We start from the raw sequence: 16,235 nt of genomic DNA, 5'->3' as shown, positions 1-16,235 counted from the left end.
CATCATGCAAGATGTAGTTAGAACCGTTGAGCTGGACTGTAGTTGTGGAGAAGGCTAATTGAAGTTCAGTTAGGAAATGTAGATCATTTAGATGTAAGTGGTGACTTATTTATGTTTAAATTATAATGATGCATACATGTTTGACCTGTTTGTCAAATTTTGTTTTATCCAGACTGACTGAGCACTGCATCTTAAGTGTCATTAGTGTGAGCAAAGTGACTCATTAGTAAACACTCTGAGCCCAGATTACCATAAGTTAGACTGTTGCAAATTAAGAGCTGCCTGAATTTTTTTTTTTAATGTATACTGATGTCAAACTTTTTCTGATCAAACCTTGTGTGCACCAATTCTATACAATATACAGTACTAAAATAAATGATTAGGTTACCTTAATAACTAAATCCAATTCATAATCCATATCAACTTCTGGCCATGGCTGTTGGAGAACAGATTTTGTCTGTTGGAGGAACGATTAAAAAATAAATTAGTAAGTTAAGTAAGTAATGAAAAATGTTATTTTAAACTTATACTAAAACTAGATTAATTCAGTAACAGATGATAATGGACTATAAGCTTATTACCTGTTCAATTTTATAAGCCCAAGCCGTTATTTGTTACTGAACCTTAAAGAAAAAGATATTTATGAGAAGGAATTATCAGATTTTTTCAATAGGCAACATTCAATTTCTGCCTATTGGAAATCTTTAATAGCATATACATCCATCTGATTGCACATCATCATCATTATGATTCTTGTAGATAGACTTATACGTTGGTAACAAGACTATTAGATTATTTAAGGAATTTACAATGCATACTGGAATATTAATTAAAAGAAACTTTAATAAATATCTCCTATATTTCGGCAATGTCACATTGTCATCTTCATGGGAACATACAACTATGACACATGCACGCAGGCACTACAAAAAGCAAATGAGGCAGAAGAGAGAAAACTACTGTTGTTCCTAGAGTCCTAAAGGTGTCCCTAGCAGGCTATGGTGTAATCTAGCGCGCCTCCTCATGGTGCACCCTGGGTAACGCTAACTGAGCTATAGCGATTTGGCAGCCAGTCTAACACTTAGTTCTCCTGGCTAAGACATGCAGTCAAACAATACTGATTTTTCTAATTTTATTGATGATGATGATGCTAACAAAAACTGGGATTTAGTCTTAAGATGTGTCAACTGAATATCGAGGGAATTAATAGAGCAAAATGTGACTATCTCTGCAAAATACTACAAGAAAATAACATTGACATTGTGCTTCTTCAAGAAACGCATGCTGAAAACGAAGACAATCTTAATAGAAGAGGAAAAATAACTGGTTACACTCTGATTGGTGCTACATACCACCGGAATTATGACATTGCAACATATATCAAGGATGATATAGAAAATGCTCCTGTCCTGACAATGAGATGTGAAAACGATACTCATCTTGTGAGTGTGAAAGTTCACAACATGACAACAGACATGACTTTAACATCTTGGCCTATAGATGTGATACAGACTTATCAACATCCAACAGTATGGACTGGTGATTTTAATAGCTATCATGAAGAATGGAAGTACTGTGATAACAACGATTGTGGTACTACCCTCATTCAAAGGGCAGAAATAAATAATATACATCTTGTATTTGATGCCAAGGATAGAAACACCTTTAGATCATCAGCATGGCAAACAGAGTCTAATCCGGACTTATGTTTTGTTTCAATAAACACAGAAGGGCAACCATTACCAGCAAGACGATATGTACTTTCTAACTTTCCACACAGTCAACATCGACCAGTGTTACTGGGAATTGGTATGACACTACCTATAGCAAGATCCTTTCCACAACTGCATTGGAATTTTAAAAAAAGCAAAGTGGAGAAATTTTGTGAATGAATTGGATAAATGTGTTCATTGGATACCTGCTAGAGTTGCGGAGTACAAGAAATTTGTAGGAGCAATCATATCAACTGCGAAAAAATATATCCCCAGATGTGACAGAAAAGATTATGTCCCCGGATGGAATGAAGAGAGTGATCATGTTTACAGAGAGTTCCTGAAAAGTGAAGATCCTGAAATAGCAGATGAATTACTATATAGCCTGAACTCATCTCGAAAAACAAAATGGATTGATACTGATACGGTTGAAAACCTTGACTTCAAACGATCGAGTAGAAAAGCTTGGAATCTTCTCCAACAACTATCCACAACTAATCTACCTAATAGAAAAAGCACAATTATCTCTCCTGAGAAAATAGCTAATCAAATCATTAATATGTCAAGGGCACCTAGGGACCGTGAACATACCAAGAAAATTAAGAAAGAACTTAGAGCTTTAAAAACAAATGCCCTGCTTTCTCACAATATGCCTCAATCTTCACTATAGATGAAGTAAAAGCCGTCATAAAAGATATCAAAGCAGGCAAGGCCCCAGGCTTTGATGGTGTCCACCCTGAATTTCTGATTAATAGTGAACCAAATACTATAAAATGGCTCTGTGAATTCTTTAATGATATATTATTGACTGGATGACTATAGTCAGTTTAAGAAGTCAAAAATAGTTGCTATTCTTAAACCTGGAAAACTGCCCCAGGAGGCAAAAAGTTACAGACCTATTGCTTTATTGAGTTGCACCTATAAAATGTTAGAACGCCTTCTGTATAACAGATTGTCATCATCATCATCAAATTCCTGCCATGTACCCTCAAGGGGTGTACAGGATATGACAGTACTACATGAAAACTTTACATCATTACTAACTTCCTATCTACAATTTTCCTCCAAATCAGTCTGTTACTCGTCAAGACTCCAACATTATCAGATCTTATATTTCTATTGTTAAGGCACTTTGCCGTATCAATCCACCTATTGTCCATACCAATTATGCAGCATGTCCCGATTGAACAAGCTGATTTTAGAGAAAAACGTGATTGCTGTGATCAAGTGCTGCCTCTAACATCATATATAGAAGCTGGATTTCAGAAGCAAGAAAAAACATCAGCTGTCTTCTTGGACCTAACAGCAGCCTAAGATACAGTATAGCGTAAAGGTCTTATATACAAATTTCTTAGCATTGTCCCATGTAAACAGACTGCACACTTAATTTCTTCCATGCTCACTGGACGTTTCTTTCAAGTTATATTAGGAAATAAAATGTCCTGACAACAAAAACTTAATAATGGTCTTCCACAAGGGGTCAGCATTGGCACCCTTACTTTATAATCTATACACATATGACTTGCCTGTTACCATCTCACACAAGTTCTGTTAAGCTGATGACACTGTAATTGCCATTCGACACAAAAACATAAGTCAGGCTGAAGACGTACTTACAAAAGATCTGAAAACAATAAGTGAATATTACAAAAAACGGAGGCTCCAGCTCAATCCAGACAAAACAGAAGTATCAAGCTTTCACCTTAATAATCACATGGCAAATGTGATTATTAAGGTGAAAGATTAATTTTTGAAGGATGTTTGCTATGACATAATAAGTTTCCAAAGTACTTGGGTGTGACCCTGGACCGCATACTCTCTTACAAGCAACACCTAACAAATGTTTCTGTTAAGTTAAGAACCCGTAACAACATAATACGAAAACTAATCGGCACGACATGGGGAGCAACGGCTGATAATCTGTGGATTACACCTCTTGGTCTAGTTTTCTCTGTTGCCGAATAATGCTCACTAGTGTGGCTAAATAGCACATGTTAAACTTGTTGATAGCCAACTAAATAATACAATGAGACTGATTTCTGGCACAATTAAATCAACGCCCACACACACTGGCTTCCAGCTCTTAGCAACATTGTTCCACCGAATCTGCGCAGGACTAAGGCTCTCTTACAGGAATATAAGAAAATCTTGGAGAACACAGCCCTACCAATATATTTAGATCTCCCAGACTTAAACTGTACGACGATTGAGATCAAGACATCCACCTACAATTAGCCCAACTACTACTACAATCTAACTTTGACCTGAAGCAAAAGTGGCAAGAACAGCGGGAGAGCCAGACAAATGACATCACAAAATTTTCTCTCAAAGAATTACAAGAAAGTTTTGATGCTTGCTCACACCTTCCACAAAAATCCTGGACACAGCTTAATAATAGAATATGAACTGGTCATGGTGTATGTGCGGACATGCTTTTTAAATTGGGTAAATGACCATCCCAGCAATGTGATTGTGGAGCTCAAAGATAAACTGTGGACAATATTGTGACTCAGTGTTATCTCAGAGAATATTCAGGAGCCAAATTGGACTTTTTAAGTGCTACACCCGAGCTCTGAACTATCTGACCAATATGGATGTAACCATTTAATTTTATTGGTTTTTAAAATGACTTTTGACTTTTAATTTTATATGTTTTTAAAGTGAAAGTGTACTGTACTGCATGTTTTGTTATTCATGCCATATGAATAAATAAATAAATAAATATATTGGGTTGTCTTGGCTGCTGGGCTGAAGTTCTCAAGATGCAAGCTTCCCAAATTTGTTGAGGTTTAAAAAGTTTTTTTAGAGCTGAGGCTGATTCCATGAACAATCTTTCATATTTAAATTTGCATGCAGTGATGTGGCTTTCTTCCAACATATTCTGTGACAGGTATACAGAGCATGGTCTGCAAGCCCAGATTGGCTGTACTGGTGAAACCGAATGTAGTCTTTGTGTTCCGAAAACCTGACATTTACTGTCCTGCCTGTTTGGCCAAAGTAGGGCAGTTTACGCTGCAAGGGACATGGTATACCCCAGGTAGGTCTAGTGGAAGTGGTTGGTCTTTGGTGGAGCAGATAAGGAATGCCAATTTTTTATATAGTTTGTAACAAGAAGTCAGGTCATATTTTTTTTAAGATTTTGGTTAACTTTTCAGAGGTGCCCTGGATATAGGGAATGGTGATGGATTTAGTGTAATTTTTATGAAAGGGGAGGTGGGGATTGTGGTTAACTGGTTTTAATATTTTTTGGAATTTTTGGTGGTTGTAGCCATTGGCTAAGAAAGTGTTAAGGATGTGGTTTAGTTCAGTGGTTAGGGCATTGTCATCTGAACAGATTAATTTTACCCTGTTATATAGTGTTTTTATAATCCCATATTGTTGTGATGTGGGGGGGGAGGATTGCTGGTGAATGTATCTGCCTGTATGGGTGGGTTTTCTGCAAACAGAGAGAGCAAAGGATCCATCAGGCTGGTGAGTGATTAGAGTGTCTAGGAAAGGGAGAATGTTGTTTTCCTGTTTTTCCAAGGTGAACTGGATTCTGGGGTGTTGGTTGTTTAAGTGTAATAAGGAGTGGGGTGTATCTGAGCCATGTGGCCAAATAGAGAACACATCATCAATGTAGTGAAGCCAAACAGTGGGTTTTTTTGGGGCTGAGTTTAAAGCTTTCTCTTCAAAAGTCTCCATAAAGAAGTTGGCCAGGAGTGGGGAGAGTGGTGAACCCATGGCTGTCCCGTCTATCTGTTTGTAGAATTTTCCTTGCCAAATAAAATAGCCTGAGTTTATTGTGAAATGAAATAGGGCTGAGATATCAGGATGAAATTTGGCTTGGATGAGCTCTAAGTTTTCCTCGAGTGGGACATTTGTGAATAGGGAGGAGACGTCAAAACTGACTATTGTGTCAGTATATTGGAGTGAGAGGTTTTCTATACTGGCTTTGAAGTAGGCTGAGTTTTTTTGTGTGATGGTGTGGCTCACATAATCATTTCCTACTCTGCTATTTAGATCCCCAACTTTTCCTTTTTAATTGTGTCAGTTGCTTTTTCTAAAGCTTCAAAAAATTCCTCCACTTCTACCTTAGTAGAACCTTCTGTGGGAACATAGGCACAAAAAAGTCTCATTGTCCAGTTCCCCCATTCTGATATTTGCCCACATCACTCTACTTGATATTGCTTTCCATTCAAGAAGATTAGCCTTATTTTTTGTTCAATACTATGGCTACTACATCTTTTCTCTGATTGTCATTGCCTGAATATAACATTTTGTATTTATTCCTCAGAAAGATCTGACAAGTTTTGCCTTTTTTGTTTCCGTCACCCCTATTATGTCAATCTGGTACTTATCCAGTTTCTCATTTAGCTCCATTTCTTTGCCATTCAGGCTTATTATGTTGATAGTACCGATCTTGAACTGTGGTAACGACTTGGGGTGCATTTTAGGATTTGTTCCAGTAGCTGACTTTTCGCTGTTTGCCCTGATTCCCTGGCGAAAACAATGGGGACCTTGTTTAACCAGACAGCACCCCAGCCGGCATGAAATTCTGTCATTTTGTACCATCATATTATATTTTGGTTTAAGCCAATAAGAATACAATTTAGTTGGCTAAATCCCAAATTGCCATCCTCATTTGTTCAGTATCCAGGTAGATACTGTAGATTATTTTATCAAAATATGGCTGACTGTATACCTAGAGTCCGAATAATAAATCAAGTAAGGGTTAAATGGATGAATAACACCATTAAGCTTGAGCTGCAAAAAAAAAGAAACAACTATGGAGGGAATTTAAGGAGAAAGGTGACCAGCAGGCACATGAACGGTATAAAGCCCAGGCCAGAAGGGTAACGAGTGTGGTAAGAAAAGCAAAAACGGATTATGAAAGAACATTAGCCATGCAGGCTAAAGAAAATCCCAAACAGTTTTTTTGATATGTTGCAAGTAAAAGAAAAAATATATATGGCAGAATGATTTTAAAGAGTGCCGATGGTAGGGAGGTAACCGAATCAGTTGATATAGTTGAATTACCGAGCAAGCACTTTGCAAGAATATATCATCCAGGTGGTGACATTGCAGGAATTAATGAACCAATAGATTATACAGGAATTGTGGTGAATGAAGGGGAGGCAAGTAGTCTATTACAAAACCTCAATGTCAATACGTCTGTGGGATTGGATGGTATACCAGCTATGTCGTACATGAAGCAGCTAAAGAATTGTCAGAGCCCTTGACCATTTTGTTTAATTTGAGTCTTGGGTCTAGGTTAGTCCCGAGGAGATGGAAAGAGATAAATAGTTCCACTGCTGTTGTAAATTACTGACCGATTAGCATATCAGGAATCGTTGTCAAGATCTTGGAGAAATTAGTCAAGAAAAAAATACAGGATTGGATAGATGAAAATGGGATACTGTATGGGGGACAACATGGTTTTATGAAGGGTAGATTATGCCTCAGTAACTTGCTCACACTTTATAACACAGTGACAGCTGAACTGGATAAGGGTAATGGGTTTACAGTGATTCTACTGGACCTTGCTAAGGCCTTTGACAGGATACCACATGGAATTCTAATCAGTAAACTGCAGCATATGGGGATGGATATAGGGTATTGGTGAGATGGATAGGAGGGTGGTTGATGGAGAGATATCAGAAGTGGTTTATTCAGGAGTAGAGTCCAAAAGACAGCTTGTGACTAGTGGTCTGCTGCAGGGTTCTGTTCTTGGACCACTACTTTTCAATTTGTTCATTAACGATATAGGAAAGGATCTAAGAGGAACAGTTCATTTATTCACTGATGATGCAAAGTTGGGTAGGGCAATAGTGAATGCAGAAGATGTCAAAATCTTGCAGAACGACTTGGATAGATTGGAGTTCTGGGCTAAGGAGAATAGATGGCAATTTAATGTGCCAAAATGTAAGGTTATGCATTTTGGGGTGAAAAGATTAGCAGCAGTATATCACACTGGTGGAACTGTACTCTAGGAGATTGATGAGGACAGGGATATGGGAGTGTTGGCGGATAGGGAGTTGAAGTTTAGAGGCACATCACAAAAGTGACTAAATCAGCTCATCAAATCACTTGGTTGCTGAAAAATACTTTAACAAGCAGAGACAAACAAGTTATTATTCCTCTGTATCGAGCCTTGATAAGACCCCATCAAGACTACTGCGCCAGGGTTTCTTCTTGATGGGGAGGAGGTGGAAGGATCCAGAGGCGAGTGACCAAGATGACAGCAGGTCTATGGAATGAACCTTATGAGAACAGGTTGAAGATTTGTGGGTTGTAAAAATTGGTGGATAAGCGGAAAAGAGGTGATATGATTGAGACATTCAAATTACTGAAGGGTTTCTATAAGATTAATTCAGAAGATATTTTTTAGAATAGGACTGGTGGTGGGAAGACTAGGGGCCATACATGGAAGCTGGGCAAGAATGTGGTTAGCAATGGTGTTAGAACTAGGTTTTTTACTTGGAGAGTGGTGAATGAGTGGAATAAGCTGCCAGAGTCTGTTGTGGGTGCTATGACTGTGAATGAGTTCAAGGCGAGGTATGATAGATACTGTGTGAATGTTGAATAATTGTTCTTAACATGATGTTAGGGCCTCCCTCAATGAGTCTGTCGACTCCTTAGAGTTGCCCGAAATAATAATAATAATAATAATAATAATAATAATACCTAACAGGGTGCGCCACGAGAAGGTGACGACTGGACATTAGGTTGGAAGCCCTGGTCAGTTCTCCTCATTCCTTTAAAGGCAATTCAGGTCTCCTCTCAGTTATATAGCTTTGACCCTTAAGCACCCGGAAGGGCAAATGGCTAAATTAATTGTCTTTTTTTTTCTATTTTCTCATTCTATGTATGTTATATTATATTGCTCTGGATTAATAATTACATCTAACTTACATCTAATTACAATCTTATTTAAATAACTCTTAGCAGAAAATAACCCTTAATGTAAGTAGGGGATTTCCTTGTATATTAAAATAATTGATTTCAAATTAAATAAGTGTGCACAATTGTTTTTTTTTTTTACCTTATCAAAATATGACAGTCCTTTTGCAACATCAGTAAATCCTATCCATAATTCAGAGGCAAAATGTGGAGCAAATGGAGCCAACATTACTATAAGAGCAGCAAGAGTTTGTTGATATTCCACACTCGTTTTTAAAACTCTCAAAGGAACTTGCTGAAAGAAAGGAAAAAAATTTTTAAAAAAATGCATATTACACATTATTTTGAAAACAAAGTTGTAAGAAGCACGGTAGAATCTTATTTTGGTAAGGTAAACCATGTTTTATCTTATATGTTATAACAGTGCTGAAAAATATACTAATTTAGACGCTGTACTGTAAAAAATCTACTCATACTATAAAAATCTACTCATGCTTGTTCACTAATATCAAGAGCATAATATTTTAATGAACTATTGTTGGATCGTCCATCCTGTCTTTTGATCTGCCATCTTGTTTTAACGTTGTTCTTATTAAGGTTAATTAATTGTATATTGATTACTAATCCAAATATAGAGAAATTTCTATTATACTGCACCACCCTATATTCAGATTAGTCTATGCAAAATAGTGGAATCAAATATTAATTAACTTTAGCAGTCTAATTTTTATATATAGGCCGAATTTGACATCAACATTTAAGGTTCCCGCTAGGTCCGATAATTTTATGAATGGTGCAATGGAAAAGAATCACGCTAACAACAAATTCAAATCAATAAAACAAAACATTTAATGCAGAGTTATATAATATATACATAAGCATACTTTGGATACAAGATAATGCAAAATTAACTCTGTTCAACAATTCATAACATTCACTCAACTCTTGGTATAAAATAATAAATTTAGTTTAATCCTTTATCCAAGTGTGTGCAAACAAAGTTTGCGCCTGAAAGTATCTTCAGGACTAGGGTCAAGTGATACAACACCGAGCAACTCCTTGCAAAGGTGGAGCAAGCTACCAACACTCCTATCTCAGTATCTCCCATAATGCAAAACACATCTCCTTGTGGATATGTATAATGTTATGTAATGTTATGCATTAAGGGAAGGGCCACTACCCAGACTAGTTTCGACCTTTATTGAGGTCTCTTCAGTGGGAGCCAGGCCCAAGTGGAGATACCAAGGCAGAAGCATTAGCAAGGTCATCTCCTCCTATAGGAGCTGCCAAACGGTGTGCCACCTTTTTATTAAATTACTCTGGATTTTCACTTGGTCAGACTATAATAAATTTAGTTTAATCCTTTATCCAAGTGTTGGATAAAGGATTAAACTAAATTTATTATATGCAGAAAGTATTTTACCTTGGGTATAATAAATGTTAAAAATACCAAGCTATTTTAAACCTGGTTTTACTCCATTTCCCAAGTAAGCAAACAGACAAACAAGTCAAGTTTGCGCCTGCACGTATTGGAAGTCTAGCTGATCCTCAAAGTAGTGCAAGACCAAGGCAACTCTTGGTAAAAGTAGAATAAGCTCTGATCACTAATCTTAATATTTACCCTTAATGCAAAGCACATCTCCTGGAGGAGATGTATCATATTTCGTATTAAAGGCAAGGGGCCACTACCCAGACCAGTTTTGACCTTTATTGAGGTCTCATCAGTGGGAACCAGGCTAGAAATACCAAGAAATACCATAAATTTATTATAGTCTGACCAGGTGAAAAATAAACTTTCAACATCTTTCTCTAAATCCAGAGTAATTTAATAAAAAGGTGGCACACCATTTGGCAGCGCCTATAGGAGGAGATGACCTTGCTAATGCTTCTGCCTTGGTATCTCCACTTGGGCCTGGCTCCCACTGAAGAGACCTCAATAAAGGTCGAAACTAGTCTGGGTAGTGGCCCTTCCCTTAATGCATAACATTATACATATCTGCAAGGAGATGTGTTTTACATTATGGGAGATACTAAGATAGGAGTGTTGGTAGCTTGTTCCACCTTTGCAAGGAGTTGCCCGGTGTTGTACCACTTTACCCTAGTCCTGAAGATACTTTCAGGCACAAACTTTGTTTGCATACACTTGGATAAAGGATTAAACTAAATTTATTATAGTCTGACCAAGTGAAAAATAAACTTTCAACATCTTGGTATCAAACATTGAGTCTTTAAAATCTAATTTCTCCCTAATAAACAAAGATAGCTCTAAAGTTCAATATCACTGAAATTCACAGCAAATATTTTAACAATTTTATTCTCTATTTATCCCTTAGTCAGAAATCACATAGTTCAGTCAAGAGGTAGTTATCACTTTAAGGGGGGAAGACTATTAATCTTCTAGCTTCGGCTAATTTCAGCATAAACACCACAGTAAATGTTAGGATTTAACAGGAGGAGTTAATTCTTATAACTTCACTCTAAAATGCTATAAAGTACAACTGTTCTTACCAGAATAAATCCTTTCACATATTATTCACTGAGGCACACTCAAAACTTTAGTTAACTATCACACTGGAGCTACACATTTCAAAAGTAATCTTCTTTAAATTAACTTAATCTTTTATCTCAGCACATCACAAATGCAGACACACTTGCACTAGAAAATTCACTTATTCCTCATATACTACTTTGCAATAGAATCAGTTTTCCACTAATCTTCCTTGAAAGCTCTGGAATTCAACATTAACTTCAGAATTCCATATCAATATTCTGAGTTGTCAATTTACATCTCAATCCTTCGTAATCTGATTACAGCACTTAATTCTTTGTATTACAGCCTCTTACTTAACTCCGTGCTGCTAATAAATTATTTCCTCATCTCTATTGTACTGTTCTGGGTGCTGTTCTTGTGCTGAGTACTCCAACTGTACTCAGTCCCTAGTTCCCCAGTTCTAGTGCTGACTGACTGCTTTTGTTTATTCTTGCTTTCCGTTTATATACCTTCACTCCTTTTTCCCACCAAAACTTGTTCTCACCGTCTAGCTCATATCAACTCCATCTCATGTCCATAACTCATGCGCTACCACGCTCGTTCTTTCTACTTTTAACTCCATCTCCATGACAACAATTAGAGTAGTACATAAGCATAACATAACATTTTACATTTACATACAGAAATAAAATAAAAGGATATTTTTCAATTCAAATAATATAAAATTAAATATGATGAAATTCTTGCACTATTAATATAGAAATAAATAAAATCATCTGAACGTTATTTTTATACAGAAACCTTTCCATTATTAATGCATATCCTAGATTAAATAATTAAATAAAAAAACTCAAAGGTAATTATATGAATAATAGTTTATAACAAGAGATTTATATTAAATAATATCTACAATTGTAGCCTTTGATGTGATGGATTATGTTGGATTCTGAAGGAGTATTAATAATTTTAATTTCTCTTCATTCAGAATCCATCACTATTTGTGCTTTTACTATCTCTGTTGATCATTTTAATCTGAAGAGTTAAAAACAGAGTCAAGTCCATTAAGAAAGAAAAGAACTACATTTAACACTTGCTCATTATATTCATAAACATGAAACACTGCTCCTCGTTATTTAGATACAATGTGTGGAGAAGACGTTACTAAAGTTAAGAAACTGATATATATATGAAAAAAAATTATTGTAATTATAGCTCATTTCAGCTATGTTTTTATAGTCAGCATTAAAATTAAGTATGTATCAAGTACCATTACAGATGTTTAAGTAGGGGGCAGGCATTCCACTTTCTCCAGATATCCAATTTGCATGTGCCATTCCTGTGCAAAAAATATCTTCACATTTATCTTCACCTAAAGGCAATTTGTATTTTTTAAGTTTTGTTAACATGTAACAAATATTCTTTACTTGTTAGGTGTCTTACTCTGGAGAAAAATCCTCAGTGGAAATCTGTATAGAAAATCACAAAGATTGCACCCAACCAACTTTCTTCAATGTGACAAGTATTAGATCATAGTTATGCGTCTTATATTTAATTATTAAACAGTACAATTAAGAACAAAATAAGACATTTGAAGAAGATAAAGCAGATGTTTGCAGAAGCTGATTATAGTGACAGAGGAGGTTTCAGTTAAAGACCTGAACGTTCTGATGCTGCTTGGCAACAGTGTTCATGTTGTACTGACCTAGGAAGTGGCCAAGTACATGGATATCCTGCTCAGAAAAAGGATACATGATGAATTACAAAATAGGAAATTATAATCAGCTGAGGAGAATGCTAGCTCAGTCTCATGATATCATATCATGGATGGGAAGGATATTGGCAGTGAAAGCATTAAAAATTGTTAAACAATGCAATATTATAATGCATCCTTACATTATAATGCCAAGGACAAACTGAAACAATTTTATCATAGGGCAAAAAAAAAAAATTTATGAAAATTAAACCTACTGAATGCAAATGGAATGTGAATGGTATATGCAGAAGAGATTGTTCAGCTAATGAGTTTCCAGTTTTCTAAGAGCTATCAACCTCGAGTATGTGATATGGAGCTTAATGTTACATCTACATTGAATGATGTGAGGGTTACAAAAAAAGAAATCTAGTGACATACATTCATCCTTTGGTCTCTTTTAGAATTACCTATACTGCGGATATTGACTCCAGAAGACCACAGGAGTCTTGAGGTACTCTGCACAAATTAGACAATAAATTCTAGAGGTAAATGACCAAGACCTCCTGTAGACAAAAGAGATTATATCTAGAACTGCTACATGAAAGATGAAGACTGATGGAGATTAATACATTGTTTTCTTTAGCATGCTGCTCACTGCCTAATGTATTATAGGGTTAGAATCTTTGTAGATAGGAGCTACACGAAAAAGACAGATTGTAGCTTTGCCATTATAGTCAGCAATGCCCTCTGATTGACTTTTGTTGAGGAAACTCATTGGGAAATAGACATGTAAAGATACTAAGACATATCTATCACATAAAATAACAAAATGATGTATCACAACATTATTATTATTATACCCTAGATTTCAAAGAGTTCAAGCAAGTTTTTCATTGGGTTTCGAAAGTATGTCATAACTAACAAGAAATTATATCTTGTTTTTCATCTCTTTTCATCAAAATTTTATCTTATCATATGCAAACAAAAGATTGGATGTGAATGGTCATCACAAAATGACCAGTCAATTATTTTGCCAACTAATAAGCATCATGTTGGAGCTTTACAGGCTGAAGTATCAACAGGCATACTATCACTGCTTTACCTCCTATATAGTGTTGAGAGAGTGCACACTTTCCAAAATATGATTTTAAAATTAACTTACCCTCAAAGAACTAGTTAGCTCTTGAAGTCTGGAAATTGCCACACTTACAGATCCATCATATAGGAAATGATGATTAACCTATTTAGAGAAGAAAATGTAAATCACTCACACACACATATAAACTGCAGTTGCATTATGCATGTGTTGTATTCATAATAAATTATTGTAATGAAAACTTAATCATGTGTGTCCATTTTGGTTGGGTGTGCTGTCAAGTGGCATATGCAACTTATGCTACAAAATTCATGTCAATTTGACCATATGATTGCATTTTTATTGAAGAATGAATGTTTTAAGAGTGCATAGCATATCGGTGCTCATCTTAATTGGTTCAATGCAATTAATTGTAGGATAACTTTGAATACTTTAATTTATCAATTAATTGTAACCAAATCTGCAGATCAGGGAACAATGGGTTTGTTTTAAGATATATTAGAAAACAAGTACTCAAAGGTGTAAATATAATAGTAAATTTGGAAGAGGAGTAAAAGGGTTCCTCCTTCGACAGAGTCATACAATCTGCTAAAGTTCTGGCAGAAAATGGGACCTTCATTAGATCATCAACACTGTTTCCCATTGTAAATATGAGCAAAAAAGTTATAAATTTATAGAAAATTATATATTAAAAACTTGTTTACCATGTCAGTTCACACTTCACACACAAAACAAATGAAACTTAGAAAACAAAAACAGCAACTCATGACAAATGACAATGTTCAATTGGATTGAATGACACAATAATCAATCAGAGCCACTGATTACTAGGTGCTATTTTCTAAGTGCTCACCTTGCTTCACTTTATGGACAATTTAAAACCACTGGAATGCTAAGAATTTGACCCACTGCAGCATCTGTACATCTTTTCAAAGGGCTCAAAGGTGTATGTATTTGTGACCGCAAACTCGGTCTATTAACAAGAATGTGATCTCATCGAAAAGTTTCCTCTTCATGAAGCATTAGTATATTGTGTTTAATTTTAGGAATCATGCGAAGCCATGAAACAATTAGGAGAGTCTTTAATGGGAATAAATACAAAAATATAATATCAGTGATACTGCTATTCCGTGGATGTGCAGCACATATCTAGCCCACCCTGAATATTTGCCCCTGTACAAGACATATATAAAATGCAAATGCACTTTTTGGACCAAACCATGACTGAATGGTATTTGTTTTAATATGCACATACAGTATCCTATTAAACTCTAGATGCTAGAAAATGGATGTGTCAAGAAAACATGTGAATTTTGTGATCTATGAAGGACAAATAGCATAAATAGTCAGTACACAGAAAGAGTTTTTCAGAAGGGAATGACAGATAAATGGCATTTGGTGAAAATGTCTACATGAACTATTTCAGAGCACTTAAGCATTCCCAAATCCACAGCTGGAGAGCTAAAGAAACAGAGGTCCATTGGTGGTATCAAGTTCAGGCATGACAAATAGGTCCGAAAGATTGAAAGAAGCTAGCCCTTGGAAACAGTAACCATAAGCAATACAACATTTCCATGATATACAGAGTACTGCTTGCCATGACTTTCCAGAGACGAGGTGCAGGCTAAACAGTCCATTTTGATAGCAATGAAAATAAATCACTTCTGTGTGCACTCACACATAGAACCTGAACTGTGGAGCAATGAATCATTCTTCTAACATGATGGATATTCAGATGTGGTGGATGTAGTAGTTTAATGATGGAAGAATGCTTATCATGATATAGACTAGGTCGCCTAGTTGTACTGAATGGAATTATGACTACTAGATTGTACACCGATGTTCTGGTCAATTATATGTATACACCTTGATTTGGCAATACATTTTATGGTATACCACTCCTAACACTTTCCAATATAATAGCACTCCATGTTAAAGCCATAATTATAAATACAAGGTTTAAATAAGACTGGAACACTCCAGTGGCTAGTAAACAGTCATAACCTGAATCTGATAGCATATCTAAGGAATGAAGCAAAATGCAGAATTATGACATGGCTAAGACAGCTCTCTTCATTAATGAAACTTACTAATATTTTTAAAGAAGGAGTGAAGCAAAATACCAACTTTCCACTAGAAATGAGAAGTCTTAAAAGGATGAACTTAAACTATTATTAGAACAAAAGGGAGGGTAACATGTTATTAATTCCTGTCAATAAGGTCATATTTTGTTTATATATCTGCATGTATCCCACAATTTTTGACAGGAGAGTGGTGAGGTCATATGCATTTCTATATATACATCACTTCTAATCTTTATCCATTAAGAAAGAGAAATCAAAAAGCATAGATTATACTATA

General features: G+C 35.7%; 1 protein-coding gene across 4 annotated transcripts in view; it reads right to left on the bottom strand.

Annotated features, from left to right (window-relative positions):
• Positions 1–16,235, bottom strand: part of LOC150101933 (putative leucine--tRNA ligase, mitochondrial) — a 212,305-nt gene that overhangs the window by 6,942 nt on the left and 189,128 nt on the right. For all 4 annotated transcript variants that reach the window (XM_090400328.1, XM_090400327.1, XM_090400330.1 and 1 more), the window contains 3 exons: positions 13,941–14,018; positions 8,737–8,889; positions 389–457 (listed from right to left, as the gene is read on the bottom strand). In XM_090400328.1, the coding sequence (XP_090256454.1) occupies positions 389–457; positions 8,737–8,889; positions 13,941–14,018 (300 nt within the window). The remainder of the gene's footprint in view (positions 1–388; positions 458–8,736; positions 8,890–13,940; positions 14,019–16,235) is intronic.

This window comes from Typopeltis vanoorti, chromosome 11, assembly GCF_054136105.1.
Source record: "Typopeltis vanoorti isolate ZY-2024b chromosome 11, IOZ_Tvanoo_1.0, whole genome shotgun sequence".
In the NCBI taxonomy this organism is placed as follows: Eukaryota; Metazoa; Arthropoda; class Arachnida; order Uropygi; family Thelyphonidae; genus Typopeltis; species Typopeltis vanoorti.
This window is presented reverse-complemented; position numbering and strand designations above follow the sequence as displayed.